Consider the following 25,526-nt stretch of genomic DNA (forward strand, 5'->3'; position numbering starts at 1 on the left):
ATCAAACTTCCTACTATGCGTCTGTACATAGTAGGGTCTTCTAGAAGCTCACCTGCATCTGTGCTCAGCTTCACATTCTGCTCCAAAGGAACTGAAATAGGCTTACAGCCTGTCATCCCATATTTGGACAGCATGTCCAATCCATACTGCCTCTACAAGAGTTGTATCCCACTTGGTGATCTAATCACCTCAATGCCCAAGAAATAATGCAGCTCTCCCGAATCCTTCATCTCAAACTTCTGCTTCAATAGCATTTTCACATGAAGGATATCTTCATCACTATCACCTGTGATGATCAAATCATCAACATAAATGACAAGCAGCATAATCCCTTTCTTTGTTTTTCTCACATAGAGTGAGAAATCTGCCTTGGAAATTTGAAAGCCAATAGTGACAAGATATTGTCCTATCTTGTCAAACCATGCTCTAGGTGCTTGCTTCAAGCCATACAAGGCTTTCTTCAGCCTGCAAACAAACTCAAGATGAATAGCATGAACATAACCTGCTGGCTACTCCATAAAGACCTCTTCTTGCAAATCACCATGCAAGAAGGCATTCTTTACATCCATCTGATGTAAAGACCATCCCTTTGATGTAGCCATAGCAATGATTGCTCTTACAGTTGCCATCCTTGCAACCGGACTGAATGTTTCTTCATAATCAATGCCATATGTCTGTGCATACCCCTTGACAACTAATCTTGCCTTGTATCTATTCACAGAACCATCTCCATTGTGCTTGATCTTATAAACCCACTTACAGCCAATTGCATTCTTGTCTTTAGGCAAAGGCACCAATTCCCATGTAGCATTTGCTTCCAAGGCATCCATTTCTTCATCCGTGGCTTTCTCCCATTTTTCATTTCCCATGGCTTGTTCAAAAGAAGTGGGTTCTAGTTCCTGTATCACGTTGACCATATAGGCATAGTGAATGGCTATAAATCCATCATATTTCAGCCTATCCACAGGATACCTAGCTCTGGTAGACCTACGCAAAATAGCCTCACTTCTAGGTGCTCTCAAAACATCCCTGGTCTTCCTTACTCCAGGTGTAACAACAGAAGGAATACCCAACTCATCATCAATGCTCTGTTCTGAGCCACTGGATTCACCATCCACATAAGAGTGATCTGCATTCACATCAAACATGGGCTGATCTACTTCTCTTTTCCTTTTCGTGATACCTGCGTACCACTATCTACATTGCTTTGAGGAGATTCTCCTGATCTCAATCTGCTTGTCCATGGCGAAGTATGTGAACCACTATTAGAGGACAGTGCAGGTCCACTGATATTTTGTGACTGCGGCATTGAATTCTGTGCAACATTATCATTTTGTGCATCTACATCAATCATCACATTTACTGGTTTATACCAGCTGCTCATCTCATCAAAAACAACATCTCTGCTCACTGTAAACTTATGAGTAGAAGGGTTATAGAATCTATACCCTTTCTGCTGCAGAGAATAACCAATAAAGATGCACTTCTCAGCTCTTGGATCCAACTTGGACCTCAACTCATCTGGCACATGAACATAGGCAATGCAACAAAAAATTTTCAAATGAGAAATGTCTGGTTTCCTACTAGTATACATCTCCTCTGGCGTCATGCCATGTATTGCTATAGTGGGAGTCCTGTTCATTATGTAAACTGCTGTAGCAACTACTTCAGCCCAATAATAATCTGGTAGATCTTTCTCATTTAGCATGGCCCGAGATACCTCTCCAATATGCCTGTTTTTCCTTTCTGCAAGTCCATTTTGCTGTGGGGTATGACTACATGAATATTGCTGCTTTATGCCATGCTCCTGCAGGAACCTTGCAAACTCATTTGAGAGGTACTCTCCCCCTCCATCTGACCTTAGGCATTTTATTTGCAGGCCTGTTTCTTTTTCAACCATAGCTTTAAAAGCTTTGAAGTGCCCAAACACTTCACTTTTCTTTTTCATAAAATACACCCAAACTTTTCTGCTGAAGTCATCAATAAAAGTGACAAAATAGTGATAGCCTCCAATAGATGCAGCTTTAGTAGTCCACACATTAGAGTGGATTAATTCCAATGGCTTTTTACTCTCTTGAACATGTCTAGGAAATGGTTTCCTTGCCTGTTTTCCAAATTGACAGGCTTCACAAACCTTATGCATTTCTGCAACCTTGAATTTAGGCAATCCTGCAACAATATTTTGGGCTTGCATTGATTTAAGTCACTGTATATTAACATGACCAATGCGTTTATGCCAGATATCAATATTTACAACTACATCAGTCCCATGTGCAAACATTGCTGCACTCAATTCAGGCATGTCCGCATCCAATGTAAACATCCTGCCCTTCTTCTTTCCTTTTGCTATCAAGCGACTGTTATTTTTCATATCCTCAACAAAGCATCCATGAGGATTAAATCTGACCTGCAAGCCCTACTCAACCATTTGACTAACAGAAACCAGGTTCTTGGTGATGTTCGAGACATGAAATACATCAGATAGGTATTTCTTTTTCCCATCCTGCATAGACAAAGGAATTTTACCAATCTGCACAATAGGATGTGCAGTATCATCACCAGTCTCCACAAATCCTGGTTTTTCCATTTTCCTTGCATCCTGCATCCATTCTGCATGACTTGTCATGTGGTTTGATGCACCTGAGTCAACATACCACACATCATTTCGTTCTTCTCCACTTGTCACAGAATTTGTCATATGCTGCACCATAAATAGATGCTCATTTCTGTCATCACCCTATCTACTAGAAGATGCATAATTGCCTTGTTGCAATTTTCCATTCATAATGTCATTCTGCTTTTTGTAGCAGTCCTTAGCCATATGACCCATTTTACCATAGTAGTAGCATTCAACATTGTTGTTTGCATTTTGGCCTCTCTGCCATCCACCACGGCCTCTTTGGCTCCCCCTGCCTCTAGAGTTGCCACGTCCTCCTCCATAGGACTGGTTTTCTTGAGTTTTCTGCATATTCTAATTTCTACCATGGCCTGCAGATCGGCCTCCTCTACCTCTGCCTCTACCTCTTCCAGCATTTGAGTAGAAGACAGTTTCTTTTGAAGTTCCTCCTGAAGAAGATGCACCCCCATTTCTCTGCTCTTCAGAAATTAGAAGAGCAAACAACTCTTCAAAATCAGGAAATTTTTCACGGACGGCAATGGATGTCTAGAACTGTGCATAATCCTTTCCTGGACCATTCAAGGTCACAGAAACTAGATCATCATCTTCCACTGGCGACCCAATGGAAGCAAGTGCATCTGCAATTTTCTTCACCTTCATGTGGTAGTCATTGATGCTCAAATTTTCTCTCTGCACATTGTGCAACTCCTGTTTGAGCTGCATTTTCCTAGCTTGCGTATTTGTGCTGTACATTTTTGCCAAAGTATCCCATGCCTCCTTTGGCGTACTTGCATCCTGAATATGCACAATCATAGAATCTGAAATACTGATAGACAGCCAGTACATAACTTTTCTGGCTCTCTCATGCCATCCTTTAAATGCTTGCATTTCCTATTGATTGGGAACATTAGGAAGAACTGGTTCTTCTTCATTTCCTGTAATGAACTCCCAATAGCCTTTTCCCATAAGGAAATTCGTCATTCTAAACTTCCATGCCTGGAAGTTGTTCTTGTCAAGCTTTTCAGTGACAAGCCGAGCAGTGGTCGCACAGCAAAAACAGGGCCTTTTTCTAAGTGCCTGCGAAGAACTTCTGCCTTGAAAACAGGCCTCGAAATGGCCTCAAATCAAAAAAATAAAGTCACCAAAAGGGCAAAGCCCTTGGAAGCAGCATATACTGCCCTCTCGCCACACCGCAAAGGGCGTCTCAATCTGAGACAATGCACTCTTGCACTTCTGGCTGTGCTACCTGCAGAGATTTGCTCGAGGAAAGCAACACTGGTCCTCTTACCAAGACACCACGAACTTGGTTTGCTTTCTTGAGCTCCTTACCACAAACAAGGCTCTGATACCATGTGAAGATAGTGGGAGAGAGGGAAGGAGTCTCACTTGCGGCTTTCTCACATACACAATGGGGGAATACACACAGGTGGAGGCTGAAAACAGTTTTTCTCTTCTTAGTTGTGAAAGCCAAAAGAACTCTAGTACAAAGAAATAGAAGAACCCTATATGTGGGTCTCAAACCAAAATCAACTAACTAAGGTGGCATACTAACTAAGCCACGAACTAGAGTAGATAAGGATAGCTGTCATCCAGCTATTATTCGTGGGTGGTCTACCAACTGCATGTGCAGCTAACAAGTCAGTGACATAAATTCACAACAGTCACCCTAGCATATCACGAGTGGAGCTCGATATGTCAACACCGGCCACACACAACTCCCTTTGTAAAGGGAAGGGGTTTAGAAGGGGGTTTGTAAACCCTCTCCCCTTATTTCCTAGTAGCCACGGCCACCAGGGAATCAAGGCCGCTAGGAAATAAGGGGAGAGGGCTTACAAAACCCCCTTCCCTACCCGTTCCCTTATTCCCTGGTGGTCGTGGCTACCAAGGAATAAGGGAAGGGATCCTCATACCCTTCCATTGTGATCTATACCCTTCCATCACGATCTATACCCTTCCGTCCGTGATCTATACCCTTCTGTCATCGCGATCTTTCTTGCTGCATCTTTTTGTCACAATCTTTACTTCCATCACAATCTTTCTCGCTCGATCTTTCCATCGTGATCTTTACTTCCATTCTTATTCCCCCATGTCTAATCCTTCTGTCGTGATCTTTCCTACTTCTTCACACGTCCGTTTTCGTTCTTGTCCCATCCCTTTCCCATTCCCTCCCTTCTATTCATTCTTTCTCTCTCTTCTCTTCCTTTTTCCATCGATGAAAAGATTCGTTTCTTTCTCCTTTCTCTCAATTTCAGTTTCTTAAATATTTAAGAAAAGAAAACATGAATATAAATTCTCCATACATGGCTAAGCTAGCTGAAGGTTTTGTAGATAGGATGTAGACTCAGTTTTGTAGATAGGCTCCTTGATTCTTTCTCTTGCTCCTTCTTGCTCCAATTGATTGAGATAAGAATAAATCAAGAGAAGAAGACCTTTTTATACTTCTTAGGGCCAATTAAGACTTTCCTTTTCTACCCCTCTCTTTTCTTTTCCCTTTTCTTTCCTTTCACTAGCCTTTTTTCTTTTTCTTTCCTTTCCTTTAAGTAGCCTTTTTCCTTTTCCTTTCCTTTCACCCTTCTCTCTCTTTCATAGTAAGTACAATTATTGTTCTTGATTAATTATACTCAATTGTTTTCATAATAAACATGCCTTTGCACCATCATAGAAAAACATAGTCCTAGTTGTGTTATTCGAGCAAGAACTTATCATATGGATACCCAACTTTGCACTCAAGTCCATATTATCTAGGTTGAGGTGTGTGCAAAGTATTGTGCCCATCACATATGCTTTGAATGGTTGATCAAGAATTAAACATCGTTTTTGCCTTAGTGTCATGCACAACCACATAAAAACATGGTCCTAGGTGTGTTATTCGAACATGTACTTATCGGATGGGAGCTCCAATTTGCATGCATATAAATAAAACCTAGGTTAAGGCATGTGCCAAGTATTGTGCCCATCAGATAGGATTTGTAGTGTCGATCAAACATTAAATACTGTTTTTGCCTCAATGTCATGGACAACCATATAAAAACATGGTCCTAGGTGTGTTATTCCAATAAGTACTTATCAGATGGGTGCACCACTTTGTAATCATGTAAATGCCACATAGTTTGAGATACTTGCAAATTATTGTGTCCATCGGAAATGATTTGCATGGTTGATCATGCATTATACACGGTTTTCCCCCTACTGTTATGCACTACCATAGTCCTAGGTGTGTTATTCCAACAAGTACTTATCTGATGGGCGTACCACTTTGTAAGCATGTAAATATGACCTAGGTTGAGATACTTGCAAAGTATTGTGTCCATCGGAAATGATTTGCATGGTTGATCATGCATTATACACCGTTTTCCCCCTGTTATGCACTACCATAAAAAACATAGTCCTAGGTGTGTTATTTGAACAAGAACTTATCATATGGGAGCAAAACTTTGAACCCAAGTCCATACCATCTAGCTTGAGGTACATGCAAATATTGTGTGCATCGTATATGTTTGAATGGTCGATCAAGAATTAAACATCATTTTTGCCTTGGTGTCATGCAACCATATTAAAACATGGTCCTATGTGTGTTATTCCAACATGTACTTATCGGATGGGCACTCAACATTGCAACCATGTAAATACCACCTAGGTTGAGGAACGTGCAAAGTATTGTGCCCATCATATAGGCTTTGCATTGTTAATCAAGCATTAAACACCGTTTTTGCCTCAATGTGATGCACATCCGTAAAAAACACGCTCCTAAGTGTGTTATCCAAAAAAGTACTTATCGGATGGGTACACCTCTTTGCATGTAAGTCAATACCATTTAGGTTGAAACATGTGCAAATTACTGTGTCTATCGGATATTATTTGCATGCTTAATCACACATTATACAACGTTTTCCTCCTAGTGTTATTCACAACTGTCAATTAAAGCGCTCCGAAGTGTGTTATCTGAACAAGTACTTATGGGATGGGCATGCCACTTTGCTTGCATGTCAATATCACCTGAATAGATACCTGTGCAAAGTATTGAGGCCATCAGATATGATATGCATGGTCAACCAAGCATTAAACTCTGCTTTTGCCTTAATGTCATGCACAAGCATTAAAAAACATTGTCCTAGGTGTGTTATTTCAACAAGTACTTATTGGATTGGTGCGCCACATTGCATACAACTCAATAACACCTAGGTTGAGGTGTGTGCATAGTATTGTGCCCATCAGACATGCTTTCCATGTTCGATCATGCATTATATACTGTTTTTCCCCTAGTGTTATACACAACTATCAAAAAATGTGCTCCCAGGTATGTTATCTAAACAAGTACTTATGGGATGGCTGTGCCACTTTGCATGCAAGTAAATACTACCTATTTTGAGGTGCATGCAAATTATTGTGCCCATTTGCTTAGTGTCATGACAAGCGTCAAAAAACACTGTCCTAGGTGTGTTATTTCAACAAGTACTTATCGGATTGGTGCACCACCTTGCATGCAACTCAATACCACCTAGGTTGAGGTACGTGCAAAGAATTGTTCCCATAATATATGCTTTGTATGCTCGATCACGCATTATATACTGTTTTTTCCCTAGTGTTATGCACAACCATCAAATACTGTTCCCAGGTGTGTTATCTGATCAAGTCATTATGGGATGGGTGCACCACTTTTCATGCAAGTAAATAGCACCTAGGTTGAGGCATGTGGAAAGTATTGTGCCCATTTGATATGCTTTTCATGGTCGATTCTCGCATTAAACAGCATTTTTGTCTCACGATGATGCACATCCATCAAAAACATGCTCCTAGGTGTGTTCCATCGGATATGATTTGCATGCTCAATCACGCATTATACAACATTTTCCTCATAGTGTTATTCACAGCCGTTAGTAAAAGCGCTCTGAGGTGTGTTATCTGAACAAGTACTTATGGGATGGGCATGCCACTTTGCTTGAATGTCAACATCGCTTGAATAGAGATGTGTACAAAGTATTGAGGCCATCGGATATGATATGCATGGTCGACCAAGCATTAAACTCCGCTTTTGCCTTAGTGTCATGCACAAGCATCAAAAGACATTATCCTAGGTGTATTATTCCACCAAGTACTTATTGGATTGGTGTGCCACATTGCAAACAACTCAATACCACCTAGGTTAGAGTGCATGCAAATTATTGTGCTCATCAGATATGCTTTGCATGCTTGATTATGCATTATATACTATTTTTTCCCTAGTGTTATGCACAACCGTTAAAAACATGCTCCCAGGTGTGTTATTTGAACAAGTACTTATGGGATGGGTGTGCCACTTTGCATACAAGTAAATACCACCTAGGTTGAGGCATGTGAAAAGTATTGTGCCCATTTGATATGCTTTGCATGGTCGATTCTCGTATTAAACACCATTTTTGCCTCACTGTGATGCACATCCATCAAAAACATGCTCCTAGGCGTGTTATCCTTACAAGTTCTATCGGATGGATACATCACTTTGCAACCAAGTCAATACCATCTAGGTTTAGATTCATACAACGTATTTTGTCCATATGATATGATTTGCATGGTTTATCATGCATTATACATCATTTTCCTCTTAGTGTTATGCACCACTATCAAAAAATGCACTCCCATGTGTGTTATCTAAACAAGTACTTATGGGACGGGTGTGCCACTTTGCATGCAGTTCAATACCACTTGAATAGATGCATGTGCAAAGTATTATGTCTATCAGATATGATTTTCATGGTCGACCAAGCATTAAACTCCGTTTTTGCCTTACTGTCACGCACAAGCATAAAAAAAGACTATCGTAGGTGTGTTATTCCAAGTACTTATCGGATTGCTGTGCCACATTGCATGTAACTCAATATCACCTAGGTTGAGGTGCATGAAAAGTATTGTGCCCATCAGATATGCTTTGCATGATCGATCATGCATTATGCTCCATTTTCCCCGTAGTGTTATGCACAACTGTAAAAAAACTTGCTCCCAGGTGTGTTATGCGAACAAGGACTTATGGGATTGGTGTGTCACTTTGCATGCAAGTAAACACCACCTAGGTTAAGGCATGTGCAAAGTATTGTGCCCATCGGATAGGCTTTGCATTGTCGATTAAGCATTAAGCACCGTTTTGACTCAGTGGGATTCACATCCATATAAGAGCATGCTCCTAAGTTTGTTATTCCAACAAGTACTTATCGGATGGGTGCAACATATTGCATGCAACTCAATACCACCTAGGTTGAGATGCATGCAATTTATTGTGCTCATCGGATAGGCTTTGCATTGTCGATTAAGCATTAAACACCGTTTTTGGCCCAGTATGATTCACATCCATTAAAAAACACGCTCTTAAGCATGTTATTCCCACAAGTACTTATCGAATGGGTGCAACACATTGCATGAAACTCAATACCACCTAGGTTGAGTGGCCATCAAATATGCTATGCATGGTTGATCATGCATTATACATTGTTTTTCCCTTAGTGTTATGCACAACCGTCAAAAAACGCGCTCCTAGGTGTGTTATCTGAACATGTACTTATGGGATGGATCACCACTTTGCATGCGAGTATATACCACCTAGGTTGAGGTGCGTGCAGAGTATTGTGCCCATTTGATATGCTTTGCATGGTCAATTCTCGCATTAAACATCATTTTTGCCTCAGTGTGATGCACATCCGTTAAAAAAGTGCTCCTAGGTGTGTTATCCGAAGAAGTACTTATCGGATGGGCACACCACATTGCATGCAACTCAATACTAAATTATTTATACTATCTTTTATAATTCTAAACCATAAAAGCACAAATTTAAATTAGAGATTCTATTAGCTAAATGCTTGTATCCTTGTATCACCATCAAAATTTAATAAAATAAAGTAAAACTAAAAAAAAAGAGATTAATTTAATAAAAAGTTACAACTAGTAGGAAAAATATTCAAAAGAGACTAATATTTTCTATAATTGGTCCATAGGAAGATGGCAAAAGATTTCATTCCTGGGATGGCGGGACTGCCTCCAAATTTTTTGGAATCTACCCCTCCACCATTTCGGCCCTCTCCTCAGGGTCCACCTTAGTTGTATTAATTCGGGTTTTTTTTAAATTAAAAAAAAACGCCCAAATACTGGTTTTTTGCAATTTAAAACGTTTCAAATGTTTTTTGATATTTTATTCGTACGAGTAGGTTAATTGTATGAATAACCTATTCGTACGAATAACCTATTTGTACGAATAAAGTTATTCTATGAAGAGCTCAGTTTATCCGTACGAATATACATAGTAAAAACTTGCAGCCACTACCATTTTGGTATTCGTACGAATACATCCACCTGTCTTCCTTGCCACCTCAGCCACTTGCTTGCCAACCCTACTTGCCTACCTGCTTGCTTCCATACCTACCAGCTCTCGTCATAGGTACCTTACTGCACCCTTGCTTGTGTTGCAGTCTTTCGTTAGTAATTAATGTTTCTTTTGTTTTGTTTTGTTTAGTACTGGCACTCATCTCTCTTAGGAGAGTTGTGTGTTGCACTCTTTGTAAATTGTTTAATATTTATTTTGTATTGTATTTAAGTGTAGACAGGCTGGCACTCATCTCTCTTGCAAGAGTTGTGTGTTGCAGTCTGTTTTTGTTGTGTGTTGCAATTTTAATTATAATATAAATAATTATTTTTTACCTGAGGCTAGCACTCATCTCTCTTAAGAGAGTTGTGTGTTGCAGTCTAAGTTTGTATAAAAATGTTTGTTTGTAGGAACTCTTGGGCTAGCACTCATCTCTCTTAAGAGAGTTGTGTGTTGCATTCCAAGCTTAGTGATGTTTTCATAGATGCTTATTCTGGCACTCATCTCTCCCTTGAGAGTTGTGTGAGTCTAAGTTTAGAGATGTTTTCAAGCACTTAGTCTGGAACTCAACTATCCCCTGATAGTTGTGTGTTGCAGTCTAAGTTAGATATCATGCGACGTGCTCTTAGACACTTAGTCTAGCATTCAACTGTCCCTTGATAGTTGTGTGTTGTACTCTAAGTTAGAGATCATGCGACATGCTCTTAGACACTTAGTCTAGCACTCAACTATCCCTTGATAGTTGTGTGTTGTAGTCTAAGTTAGATATCATGCGATGTGCTCTTAGACACTTAGTCTGGCACTGAACTATCCCTTGATAGTTGTGTGTTGTAGTTGAAGCCTAGTGTTAGATGGTGAAGTCCATGATTAGGTTAACCTAGGTCATTTTTTGTGCAAGTTACATGCTTATTTTTTGTGTTTTTATTTTCTGTAGTTTGTTACATGATGTGAGCTTGAGTTGAGAGGTTATATTAAGGTAATTTCTTAGATTGCTTGCATTGTTAATTGTTATGGCTTAATGAGTTTCTTATTACACTTGGCACTGAATTCTTTTTTGAATTTTGTGTTGTAGCTTACTGCATATGAGATGGCTCATGCAGGTGAGAAGATGAAGTATCAACAACCTGATCTCACTAAGTTTCAAAGAAAGGTGCTCAAAAATGAGATTGTACACTTCATAATGAATGTTGATCAGGACATCATTGAGACAACTTTCCAAAATTGTGAAAGCGGTGTACAGAATTTGGTGAGGATAATAGTAGAGCATGGAGGGAGGACCTTGCATGACCAATTTCTAGATGTTTTCACAGTAGAGTTCATAGACTAGTATTTGTACCACTTAGCAATGACACAAAGTGAGAGGGTCCTGCTATAGATGCTAAGGTAACGCACATCAAGAATGCATGGCGAGGTTACAAAGGCAAAGGAGCTTCCTCGACCTCCCTTCCATCAATGCACCCATGCCCCCCAGCACAATCGCAACCACAAGCACCAATGCACCCGTGCCCCCCGTTAGATGCCGCATTGCATCCACCACAATCACAAGCACCAATGCACACATATCCCCAGTCACATGTTGCATTCCACCCAACACAGTCGTCGCAAGCACCACTGTAGCCATGCCATGCATATGCACCAGTGCATCGACCACAACATGTCTTTCCCCATATCCCTTTTTTCCAAGATCTTCCATACCTAGAAGAAGTTCCTCCTTCTGGTCCACATCTCCCACCACATGCATGATCACATTTAGCCACATATTTTGCTTCTCCATTTGTGCCTCCATTTGTGCCTCCTACCACATGCACAGACCAGTTTCCATCCCTCGCACACTCGCCTGCACCACAAATGCACAATCTATCTGCACAAGCAGATACATTTCCATCTCCTTCATTCTCTCCTGCACAAGCACCATGCACATCACATGGCTTGCATGATCATGTAGCAATGCCAAGACCCATACGGCCCATATTGCTTCAGCGACAAGACATTTGATTCATGCCTAGTGTAGCTGTGGGCACAGGCATGAAAGGAATAGTCAACATGTGCAATATTCTTGTCGGTCCCTTTGGCACAAGATTTATGCATGTAAGGTGCTGAGGTTTTTCTCGGGGGGGTCACTAATCATATGTAACCCTATCACGTGAGTTCAACAAAAGGATATTTTTTATTCCTAAAATTTACAGAAATAAATATACATAAGGAACTATTTAAAATAGTTTTGGAAAAAATTTACAGATTTGTATAGAAAAGGGGTACATTTTATTAATGAAAAAATTTACAGATAAGGGATTTTAAATATAGGTCTTGAACGCACGTGATATAGAGGGTTTATACATAGTGACCCCCCCGAGGGGTTTTTGTGCCAACTAATGCATTGAAGGCTAGAGCATTGGAAGAAGCCACGTGCTTGGGTGATGTCGTACATTCGCGCATCATCCGAGTAGTAGGTCTAGTCCATGACGATAACCCAATGATACTATTTCCATTCTGGAATGGAAATCATTTGGAAAGATGGCTAACCTACCTCGGACACGATGGAAAGCAACCAATTCTGGTGTTTCACAGAGATGATGCAGAAATTCCTACTAGAGCTCCACGAGTCCGTCAACATGTATTTGATATTTTAAGTGCACTAGTTCGCACTATTCATTACAATATTGTTTGTATAGGTTTAATATTGTTTAATTGTTTAATTTTATTTGTTGTTACAAATTAATTTTATCTTGCTGTCATTTTTGAGGCTAAGTATGAGCATGGAGGGAGAGAACTTAGAGAACATTCTCCCACAGGATCATCCCCAACTAGAGCAACCTCCAATCTAAGAGGGCCCACAAGGTGCTTTTGTGCCTCAAGAGGCTGATTTAGCAAACCAACTAAATCACGCCAAGGCTCAGGCTATCTTACAAGTGCAAAGAGAGATGTTGGGTAGAGAGGGGCTAGGTATTTTCACTACTAGTCCAATGGATGACGATACCATGCAAGGTGACTACACAAGTACAGAGACTATGTCCATCAGAGTTCATATGAAACACCTTGTTTCTTCATCCAAGAAATGATAGGAATAAATATGCATAGCCCAAGTTATCAGACTTGTGGCACAAAACCCTAGCCCACATCCTTCTCCAATGACTTGGCCACATCTACCATACCTCTCCATCAACAAGGTGTTACTGCTGAGGAGTTACAAGATCATATTGCATCACAAGCCAATGAGATCGAGGACCTGCAAGCACATGTACAAATGCTATAGTCTGAGCTTGCACACTACAGACATACCTTTGGAGATTTGGATGCAACTGAGGATACTGACATTTTTTATTTTGAGGACCTCACTAATATAGATTCGCAGGGTGCAGGACCAAGCACTCAAGGAACGGCAGATGTGGATCCTACTGCATAATTATGTATATTGTAAACTTCATATATAACTTTATAATACTCTTCTTCGAATATAATGATCTGGGTTAAGTGCATTTGTTTCATTGTACAATTTTTATCATTCTCCAACTTCTTATGCAATGATGGTTCAAGTGATATGAGTTAAGTGATTCAAGTGGACTAAGTGATATAAGTGACTTAAGTGATTTAAGTGGACTAAGTGATTTAAGTGGGCTAAGTGATTTAAGTGATTTAAGTGACTTAAGGATCTATGTGGACTAAGCGATGTACAAGTGATTTAAGTGGTTTCAGTGGATTAGCTAGACTTGTAAAGTTAATGCAGAAAATATTGAAATATATCGATGTGAATTAGTGCACATAATAGCTAGATCAACCCTTGAGACTTGAAAATATAAACTTCGATTGCGCATATTCCATTATTCATTCCCACTTTTCGATGTTTCCTTCGATGTTGCCTTGAAAGTATTTACAAGTCCCAAGGTTGTCTCTAACTATTATGTATACCAAAATCATCCACAATCTCAATAATTACAACACATCACTTTTAGCCCACAAGGTTCTAGCTTTCAAGTACAAAAGGAGACGAGATGGATACGAGCATATGCACTCTTCCATCGCTTGACATATTCTCCCATCCATCCCCTCACATACAACATTATATCCGATATAATTCGAGCTTCATCCATCGCTTCAATCACCTATCATATTCTTCTATCACTCTATATTGCATTCAACATAGGTACAATATCATCTATCTCTTTGACTTATTGTCACTAAGTAGCTCAAGCTCGTCTTCCTCTTTGCTGCTGAATGCACCCTTAGCAACAAATTAGTAGTCAATCGTTGTCCAACACTTCTCATTACAGCAGCTTTGCTTGCTGCCCTAGCCGCAACATTGAATCCTTTCAACAATCGTAGATTTCCAAAGCAAAATACCAAATCTGTAGCTCTTGATGGCTTTAAGTGATTGCGTCTCTTAGAATGAATAAAATCATATGCACTCCAATTTCGCTCCTCACATGCACCTGATGATGCAGCAATAGAGAGCACACGAGTTGCAGCATGTTGCAACTCGAATGTCTCTCCTCCATATTCCTTCCACCAAGTAGGTGCAATAGTTGTCTTAATAGCATCAAGATTCCAAGGATCTCCAAAAGAGCCTTCGCAATTCGTATACCTAACTCGTTGCTGGTAAGCTAGTTTTCCTTGATCTCCAAGAAGTAAGTTTTTAGAAACCTCTCAAAAGTTACTTATGACTTCAGGATTCTGTGATTGAGCATGCATTTGATATTGTGGATGTACTGCAAATGCAGCTCCATGCAAAGGGGTGTCCAATTGCTTCCATCTCTTATCGGCCAAATATACCACTTGTTTCTTCTCCCTAGTGCAAAGCGCACAAATTCTTTAACTTGTCATATTGCTTCTGCCATAATAAAGGCATCAGCGTCGACCATCCTCAATAACGTTACAAATGGTTCTACACCTTCTTTTAGTCTTTCGACATTTTTTTAGAATAGAGATAATTGTACAAGATGCACACATTTAGAGCCTGGCATTGCATACTACGTCTTTTTCTCAAGCCAATTCGCCCATCATCTATCAGCAACAGTCTCGACTAAAGCTTGATGCACTTGCAACAATCTAGCAAGAACTAGAAAAGAAGTGGCAAATCTAGTTTGACAAAATTGCTTGAGTTGCTTCACAGAGTGCTCTCTGAATACTGCATGCAAGTATTGACGACTCTTTATAAAACGCACTACGACGTTAGCATCTTGTAGTACTGGTTGCACAAATGTCACTTGTCCAATATCCTTCAACAATAAGTTGAGAGTATGAGCGCCACATGGCACCCATGTCAGAGTGGGATACTTTGCCATGACCATCTCACCCACGGTCTTGTAATTCGATGCATTATCTGTTACTAATGCAGTAACATTCTCACTGCCACCAACTTTACGAATTGCTCTTTCGTATATTTTTATAATATATGCTGAAGTTTTTTCTTTTAGAGATGTATCAATACTATCCAAAAACATAGTTCCCTTGGGAGTAATGCACATTACATTTATCAAGGGTCTGGCCTGCTTGCTAGTCCATCCATCAAAAGCAAGAGTGCACCCATATATAGGAATAAAATCCAATATCTCTTTTCTCAAGCAATGCACCATAGTTTGTTTGACTCTATCAAGATGATCCTACACATTTTATTATAATCTGGCAAAATAAATCCTGGTCTAGCACATGATTTCAAGGCATTACGAAATGTGTCATCTCTCATGACATTGAATGGTATACTATTTTTAACAAATGCTTTTGCCCATCTTGAGTGCTCTTCATGCACTTGTTGTCGAAGAAATCCATCCTCCATAGAAGATTGTTCTCCCTTTTTTCTCTTCTTTACCTGACAGGCATTAGTCGCATCAAAACTCACCTGCAACTCGCTTGCTAGCATATCTACATCACCTTCATGTATGGATACACTCCTCACATTTATTGGTGCTTCTCCTTCAACCATCTCATCAACCTCAGCACTCACATCTTGTTGATTTGAACAATTTCTCATTAAGGTCGGATTAACCACTTTCTTCACTTTCTCTAAATACGACTTGCATAATAGAAGAATATCAAGCGAAGTGCATGTGCAAGCTCCAACATCACTGCCTATTCCGAGAAAATGTTGTTTGATGCGAGTAGAACGGCGTGTGAACTTGTGTCCACAATATTTACACTGCAAGAAAGAAACCAAGGCATGCACTTTTTGTATCTCCGTCATGTATCACCATGCTTTTGAGGTTGCCAAAAATAAAATGCAAAAAAACTAATTTGAGTATACAATAGAAACATATTGCAATACACATTTTATAAAAAACAACACATATCCTTTAAAAAACACGTTCAAGCATGCAATATATTCATTGTCAAATTCAATCACACTCTATTAAAAGAATATAAAATATTCATTTAAAAGAACTTGTTAGAATAAGTAATAAAAATTAAGACATTGATTCATTTCTATTTAAAGAATATACTCAAATTGAAAATTATTCATTCACATTATATTGAAAGAATATTACATATTCATTTAAAAGAAAGTAAAAGAATTGAGTAATAAAAAGAGATATGGATTCAATTTCTTTTTAAGAATACACTCAAATTGAAAATCATTCATTCACATTTTATTGAAAGAATATTAAATATTCATTCAAAAGAAAGTCTAAGAATAGAAAGAGTTTTAAAATGTATGAATTGAAAGTTTTTTGTATTCTTTCACATTCTATTGAAAGAATATTAAATATTCATTCAAAGAAAGTGTGAGAATACAAACACAAAATAAAATCATATTTCTCACAAGAGATCTAGGGAACTCAATGAGGAGATCCTAGAACTTCCACATACAAAAATTCTCACTAGAGATCTAAGGAACTCAACAAGGAGATCCTAGAACTCCCACAAACAAATTTCATAATTTCATAGACACAAAAACAAGCCCATTTCTCACAAGAGATCTAAGGAACTCAACAAGGAGATCCTAGAACTCCCACAAACAAATTTCATAGTTTCATAGACACGAAAACAATCCCATTTCTCACAAGAGATCTAAGGAACTCAACAAGGAGATCCTAGAACTCCCGTGTACAAAAATCCTCACAAGAGATCTAAGGAACTCAACAAGGAGATCCTAGAACTCCCACAAACAAATTTCATAGTTTCATGGACACAAAAACAAGCCCATTTCTCACAAGAGATCTAAGGAACTCAACAAGGAGATCCTAGAACTCCCACAAACCAATTTCATAATTTCATATACACAAAAACAAGCCCATTTCTCACAAGAGATCTAAGGAACTCACCAAGGAGATCCTAGAACTCCCACGGACAAAAATCTATCCACATAAGATCTAAGAAACTCAACAAGGAGATCCTAGAACTCCCACAAATAAATTTCATAGACACAAAAACAAGCACATTTCTCACAAGAGATCTAAGGAACTCAATAAGGAGATCCTCAAACTCCCACAAATAAATTTATCTCACAAGAGATCTAAGGAACTCAATAAGGAGATCCTAGAACTCGTACAAACAAATTTCAGACACATAAATATCTAAAATAGTTTTATCACAAGAGATCAAAGGAACTCAATAAAGAGAATCTAGAACTCCCACAAACAAAAGAACAAAGATCGAAACCAAAAACCTCACAAGAGAGCTCAGGAACTCAAAATGAGATCCTAAAGCTCCCTAACAAAAAATCCATCTTATTTCGGGCCTTCTAGATTGCTTTCATAACCTAGAGGACCTTTCTTCTTTTCCTTGTTTGATCTCTTATGCTCTTGGTTGGGGAAGCAAGTGTGAGATAAGAGACATTGGCAAATAGTGAGCTTATATGTAGAGACATAGTAACATATTCATCCTAATACAAATTTATTTGCACAAATATGTGGGGATGATGTGGCGATTTATCTAAAAAACGTGACATGTCATCGCTTTTTAAACCGATTTTTTATTCCATTCGAATCATTCGAGCAATTTTTCCAATTTTTTCGAATCATGAATTCGAATTTTTTTACTTTAGGGGTCCACTTGGAGTTAAGGTTCGCCATCCACGCAATGCCCTGTGCCAAAATCTTGTAAGTCGCTTTAGCTATAAGTTTTTGTAGTCGAGTTTTCCCGACCCACCATTGACCTTTCTTGTAATCCGAGGCCACTACATAATTGGAGGGCCAATCCTTAGGGATCCTTTCAAGAACAGCAGCCATCAAATCTGCTTCGATGTGAGAGCGAATTTAGCCTTCAGCTCCTCTAGACGTATCCAATCTGCTGTCCGAGGATTCTAGATATCCATCCAAGTTTTGATTCCCTTAAAAAGGTTCCTTGCATGGGGAAGATCATGCCAATCGAATGCAGCCTCCCCCTCTTTCCTAAAAGCCCAATTCCACTAGATAGACTCACATAAGTTGGCATCTCCCCTCAACCCAGGCAACGGGGAACATTTGAGAAATTTGACATAGGTTGAGAAATTTGCAGAGGAAAGTCTGAGAGCAATCGGTGGTACCAACCGAGGCCTGCCCAGGTGTCCACCCTTAAACAAACCTCTTCAGCTCCACCCAGGGGATACAGCTCAAAAAAAGCTTGGGCAACCACTTGCACACTAGAGAGATGCTCTTGTTGCTAACATCTGGAAGCCCCAAGCCCCCTAACTGTTTAGGGAGTTTCATCAGCTTCCAAGAGATATGCATGCATTTTTGATTATTCTCCTCTGCCCTTAAATGAAAGCTCTCAGCAACCTTTCGATTTCTAACCAATGAGATTTCTTAAAATACCAAATTGACGAAACATAACTTGTGGTGGCCATGAGAACATGTTGGATGATGAGGACCCTAGCGTTCCATCCTAGCATGAGACCATGCCAAGCTCTCAACTTAGTTTTCAGCCTATCCTTGAACCACAAGAATCTTTGCTTGAGGTAAGCTCCAAAACCCAGCGGGGCACCCAGATTACGAACTACTTCACCTTTTGGGATGATCTCAACCTAGAGAGCACTTAACCAATTAGGGGGGGGACCCTCCCAATTAATGGTGTCAAGCAAGTGGGAGATGTTGTCTTGGTCCTCTAGCATAATAGACATCGTGTTGTTGGCAAAGAGTTGCACAGCCAGATGGTTACCTGAGGGAAGTCTTAGGCCATTGATCATACCCGCATCCACCTTCCCTTTCAACATATGAATCAGAGGGATAGTTCTGACTGTGAACAACAATGGGGCTAGGGGCACCCCTACCTAATAGATATTTTGAGAGTGTATCTACATATAGCTCCTCCATTGAGACACGAAACTGCTGCCACATGTTACCAAAGAGAGGCCTAACTTGGTTGATAAATCCTTACCCAAAGCCAAGGTGCTCAAGATCTACTGAAAGTTAATCCCACTGGACTCTGTCATAGGCCTTATCAAGATCGATCCCAAAAAAACTTTGGGCTTGTTGATCGGAGCTTCTTGCATAATCCAAAGCAAGAGATACATTAAGGATGTTCTCGAAGATATTGCGGCCCTTCACGAACCCATTCTGCTTGCAGTCGACCACCTTTGAGCACATGTCCCTGATCCTTAGTGCTAGGGCTTTTGCGATGATTTTGTACGAAACGTTGAGCATGGTGATTATGCTCTCCTTTTTAGGGAAAAGCTTGACTAATCCTACGTTCATGTCTTCAAACAAGTAACCTCCGTTGGTAGCTTCATTCGCCATCTGTGTGAGGTCATCCTCTAGTAAGTTCCAGAAGGTCTGATAGAACTCCACCATCAACCCATCAAGGCCAAGAGCATGGTCCTTTTGCATTAAATCCAAGGCCTGTTTTAATTCTTTGATCGAGAAGGGCTTAGCCAAGGACTCCCTTTGGGAGTCTAACAGTCTGGTGTCAAGACTGTGGAGCTCCGCCTAGAGTCCGCCTGGAGTTAAGAATGCCATGCCTCAGTTTGCATGGATTCTTCACCAACTATGGCAGCTAATTTTTGGCAGAAGACTTCGGCGATGTGCCAGTACTCAATCACTAGATTGCCCTAGGAGTCCTCCACCCTGTGCACCATCTTCCTGACATGCTTTCTTTTACATGACTGAAAGAAGAGTTTGGAGGGACAGTCACCTACCTCCAGCCACAGCTACCTGCTCCTTACCCTGGCTCTTTGAGCCTCTTCCATCTCTCTGTCATGTATCGTCATCTCTAGATCACCTACACTAAGATCCCGACAATCGATCAAACCTATAGAGAGGTAGACGTCCTCCCACACCTCTTCTTCTTTCGCAGTTGTCATCAGCTGCTGCTAGCAATCTCTCTGAGAGCTCTGCCCCGCTCTTGGTGTCATTCAGGGCATACACATTAACCACCCCAAACGACACCCCATGCACCGATACCGAAACCGCAATAAGACTTCCATCTTCCTTCTAGTGAATCAACTTGGGACCATACTATTGCGAAACCAGCATGGCGGTGCCTCCTGACCCTCTACATGGGGAGTTCATGAAAACTTCAAACTAGCTTGCGTGCATGAGTACCAGGAGCCATCATGAATACCACACTTGACCTCTTGCAAAAGAACTAATCCCGACCTTAATTTTTTTATCACCTTCAGACAACTAATCTGTTTCACTCGATCACAGCAACCCCTCACATTCCACGACAATACTGCCCCTCCGCTTGCATCATTCCTTCCCTTGTCCTGTTTACTATGCTAGTGCCCTGCAAGCATCTTTGCAAAGTTGAATTTGTTTTTTTTCCTTGAACCAACTGACATAGCCACCTCTTTAAGTCATTTTGAGAGACTCCTATGCTTCAAAGGCGTTTCTTCACAACCCTTTGGGCCTTCAACTACCCTTTCCTCCAGCAAGCGCTTCTTGTCGTACGCGTCTAGTAGCTCATCCTCAGACCCATCGACATGCAAGAGTTCGGTATCTTCCTGAGGCTCTTCCACCACCACCATCTTTTTGATATGCTCACCATGCAGGACCATGTTGGATTCTTCACTAGAAACTCCCAGCTTTGAGTGAGATTCCACCACGACCACCATGATCCTTTCCTTCTTGCCCGCCATGTGCCAACCTTCACTGTGCTCCAGCGCATCAATCTTATCAACACCCATAGACTTGAGCCTGTCTTTCTTGATAGCTTGTTGATTTGATTCTTCCATCGTTGGTGCTTTAGCCAACTAAACCTCTGATTATGCCACCCTATCCTGCTCCTGGGTTCCCTCCCCTCATGCCTAGGCTACGTTCGCCGCTCACTCAGGACATGACCTTGGGAAGTGACCTGGCTTCTTACAGATGAAACAAGCATCGGGGAAAGGTCCAAACCTAATCTGCTGAGCCATGGAGAGTCCATGCGGGAGACGGATGTCACTGAAAGGAGGGGTATTTTAATTAAACTTTTTGAAAAAATTATCGGGAGGGGTTTTTTAATTCAACTTTAGAAAAAAATCACTTAGTTCATAAGTAAAGAGGGGTGTTTTTATTAGGGAAAAAATTTTAGTCGAGGGGTTTTTTAAATACCCCTTCAATGCACGTGATACATAGGGTTTCTTAGGAGTGCACCCCCCGAGTTGCGACTTGTCCCACAACATCCAAGCTCGCTTGCGATCCGACGTCTGGGGAACTAGTGGGACCCTTCCCAAGGCCATGGCCAGCTTCCCCACATTGTTGCCCAGCCCCATGGAGGTAGATTTGGAAAATCAACCCATGCAGGGCACTCCCTGAACAGGAACCATTCGATACTGAAGTTAGCGCTCCACGGAATAACCAATATAGAAGTCCTTGAAAACACAAGGGACCTACCGAGGATATCATTTCGCAGCACCTCCAAAACACACTGAAGCAGAAAGAAGCCTATGCCTTGGAATTTCGCCACATATCCATCGACTGGGAGCTCACACTCGTAGGCTAATAAACGGTTCCAGCTCTTCCAGAGACAGTACCCGCCTTGTGAAAAGATCCATCCAAGCTTTTTACATTCTTTTGCTAAGAGGCTCTTGCTAAGGTGCAACATGTCAGTTTAAACTTGGAGCTTTGTCTTTTGATGTTTCATCGATATCACTAACCTCTTAGGTTAGGTGAAAGGAAGTCAACTCCATAAGTGAGGCCAAACTTGCATGAGGGTGGTGGTGGGAAGCATGTTCACTTTGGATCTCGAGATATGTTTAGATTTAACAAAGATGGAAAGGCCATGCCAATGGACACGCTTGGTAACTACTAACTAGAAAGGAAGGAGGCTGAATCCTGATGCATTTTATTTGGGCTTGGAAGTTGGACATTAAGAAAAGAGGCGGCAGAGGCGCCAAAATAGTTTTCTTAATCAAGGGGCAGTACAGGGGGGGCTGCCAAATTTGGCGGCAGTGCGACCCTACTCTATGATGAGAGCCACGTGAACAAAGGCCGGATTTGGCTGCTGCGTTGCTCTTTTCATCGCTATTTCCGGCCCATAAACGCTCTACAAGTGGAAACATCTCTTCATGGTTGAGCGGCGAGGCTTCATTTCCTCGCTCGAGCTCTTCTATGCACCGTCGCCTGCTGTCACTCGCCGTTTCCTTGCTTGCATCCCTTGCTTCAATTCAGCTCACACTCTCATTTCCTCTTCCAATGTTCAAATTTCAAACCTTCTTCCAGCAGCTTCATCCCATCGACTTCAATTTTGCTGATCCTGCAGTTGTTAGTTATGATCACGCAGTAATAGCTTGTGGAGCGTGGATCTCTACTCGACGTTCGGTCATTCATCAGTAGCTGTAAGTAGCGCCCTGCCCCAGGAGCTGGAATTTTTGCATTTCACCCATGAGAGATGCAGGATGCTACACTTGAATCCAGCAGTTTCTTTTTAGTTTCATGTATAGCTTGGCGCGGCTATCTACCGCCCACGACGGGCGCGGTACATTTTCTGTAGCAAGGAGAGTTCTACACACCGGTGGAGCTAGTGGAATTGGCCTCTCTTGTGCAGACTAGCTTTAGCTTTACTTGCTTCCAGAATCTAGAGCTCACGAGGTATACAGGGTTTAGTAGAGAGACGTTTGGCCTAGCGTTAGTGCACGAGGAACCTACAGAGCTTCGCAGCAAGACGAGGCAGGCACAGAGAGAGAGAGAGAGAGAGAGAGAGAGAGAGAGGAGCAGGCAACAGACTTGAAGCAGCCGGGTAGGAGCGCGGACGTAACTTAGAGACGGAGATTCAGCCAGAGCATGTCAACAGAATGAATACTTTTCATGATCAGCTTCACCGTTGCATGCGCCACCCGCATCAGCGACTAGTGGGAGTGTGTGCCTCGTGCCTGAGAGAACGTCTTGCTGTTCTGGAGGATACTCGCAGAGTAGATGAAGCGCCAAAGTCCAGCTCTTTGGAATCTACATGCTCAGCACCTTCTCAGCGAAGATCGCCACGGCCAGCATACATCGACAAAGGAATGGCGTCTCTCGTGATCCATGATAAAGAAGAGGGCCAGAGCTTCATGCCGCCAAAGCTCAAATTGGAACGTGTGTCCATCCCCCCATCACCTGACCGGATCCAGAAAGGTGTTCCTACACTCTCTCCCTGCTCGCATGACAGGAATAAGTCGTTGCCTATTCGTCGAAGCAATGCTTCGGAATCTGACAGGCCCTCCAAGATAGAAGCTCGCAAAAAGAAGCCGTCGTGGAGGTCATTTTTCCATCTCAACGAGGAGAACCGGGATCCCCGTTCGAAGGCGAAGCCCGGGGCGCTGTCGAGCTCCCCTTTGATTGAGGCGGTTGAACCTCGAAACTCGACTGCAGCAAGAACCCCGCAAGAGAAAAGTCGGCTAGACCAAGTGTCTGCGGTGACGCGGTCGCCTGGACTTTCTGCTGTGAGGAAGTCGAGAGAAGCCATGGGAAATTACACCCCGCAGACATTCATGGCAGATCCGGAGCCTGTAGGAGATCTTAGTCTCGGCGAACCCGCCGCGAGATTGGATGTGGAGCGCAATGACAATGCATCATGGATCTCGTCGTTGTTTCAGCGGAGGAAACCCAGATCGAAATCCATTTCGGTCGGCAAAAGCAGCCTGGCTGAGATTGGGACTAACGGGTTCATAGAGTCGTCCAGATCTTCCCTGGATGCCGGAAGGCTGTCTTTGGATGGAGCCAGGGTGAACATCAGACAGATCTTGAAGAAGCACGAAGCCAGGAAACAAGGTCATTGGGATCGTTCTCCGATACCACTCGATCATGCCAAGCGCTGCGGCGACGTAGACAGGGAAGGAAGAGGAGCTCATCATCTCGCAGATTTGATCGCTTTTCACAAGCGCAAACCGCCATTAAATCCCTATGCCTCTGCAAGAAGCAGCATTAGTGTAGAGATACCGAAGGATTTCCAGGCAGCAACCCATGCGCCGACTGGTCCTGTTGTGTGTGAAAGGCTTCCAAGGAGCGAGTCAAGAGCTGAAGAAAGATACAGAGGGTCGTGTGGAGAGCCTCCAAACCACGCGAATTCTGGAAAGGCTCCAAACCACGCGAATTCTGCTTTTCCAGCTGGACGGAGCTGCATCGAGGAGGTAGAAGATGACAGATATTTCTCGCGATCCCGCAGCTGGGGTCGTGCTTGGAGCAGAACTTTGTCACCGCTTTGGGCCTTCAAGCAGACTAATCGAAAAGATGCAGCCACTGATGAAGGTCTCATTCCAGGTCAGCATCCGGCTAGTTTCACTCCAGATCACAATCACCGTGGGCAACGAATCTCAAATCTCAGTAAAGAACCTGGTGCTGCCTTCAGCTTTTACTATAGTCCTCTCCGAAAAAGCAGGCATGGAGCTAGTGGAGGTGTACGTTTTGCGAGTTAAACTTGCTTCGACGTGCTTGCCATGCTTGTCGACCGTTTCACAATCTGCACTCAAAGCGCAATCGTGAGAAGACCTTCAGTGCGTTGTTTGTCGAAGAGGATTTTTTCTGCTTGTTTGTGAATAAGACGTGTTGGCTGCTTTGGAAAGCTCTCCTCAAGGATCGTGAAGCGTTTTGCTGTCTCCGAGGATGTAATTGTTCGCCGCACAGCAAAGGGTCACGATGACGGAATGTAATTGTTCGACACACAGCAGTGTATGGAGGGATGTGATCATCTTACTTCCGAAATTGTAAGATGAGCATGATTGCCTTTTGATAGCTCTTGAAGGATGAACTGTGCTTCTCTCCGTTTTAATCTGAATTCATGAGAAATTAATCACGAATGCGTCCGAATGGTTTTTGTTTGTTATTTAGCTCGTCGATTTGCATTCCCTGTATTTTAGAAACGAGAAAATATAAAGCGTGTGTTCACTGTGTTGTCGGGAGCATGCAGCAAATAGGAAAACGTACCGCAGAAGCTCCAGTCTCTGAACTTGACGTCTGCATTCCATCCGTTGAACGAATATACATACATTGCTTCTATCTGCGGTAGCTCGGAGTAGGGCCGGGGACGGAATATCAAGTTTGCAAAGGTGGAAGGAAGTTATTATGTGCTGTAACGCCCTGAAATTTGAAGCCTTCAACGACCTTCAAAGTCCTTTAGGCATTCTAGGGAGGGCATTGGAAAAATTGAGGTTGCAAATGAAGGCCAACAATTGAACAAAGTTGCAAATTTTTGCATATAAAAACATATTTTTACCCCTATTTACTTACTTTTGAAAGGCCAATGACAGATTTTGTCCTTCAATATGAATGTTAGGGCAGG

General features: G+C 41.7%; 1 protein-coding gene across 1 annotated transcript; it reads left to right on the forward strand.

The window, feature by feature from the left end:
- The first annotated feature begins 22,230 nt into the window (after nucleotides 1-22,230).
- On the forward strand, nucleotides 22,231-25,316 carry LOC147881566 (uncharacterized). The gene is made up of 2 exons (XM_087370005.1): nucleotides 22,231-24,951; nucleotides 25,155-25,316. The coding sequence occupies exon 1, from the start codon at nucleotides 23,065-23,067 to the stop codon at nucleotides 24,661-24,663; it is 1,599 nt and encodes a 532-aa protein (XP_087226131.1). The 5' UTR covers nucleotides 22,231-23,064; the 3' UTR covers nucleotides 24,664-24,951; nucleotides 25,155-25,316.
- The last annotated feature ends 210 nt before the right edge of the window (nucleotides 25,317-25,526 follow it).

Source organism: Dipteris shenzhenensis, chromosome 31 (assembly GCF_047967505.1).
Source record: "Dipteris shenzhenensis isolate YYH24624 ecotype China chromosome 31, Dip_SZ_1.0, whole genome shotgun sequence".
Taxonomy (NCBI): Eukaryota; Viridiplantae; Streptophyta; class Polypodiopsida; order Gleicheniales; family Dipteridaceae; genus Dipteris; species Dipteris shenzhenensis.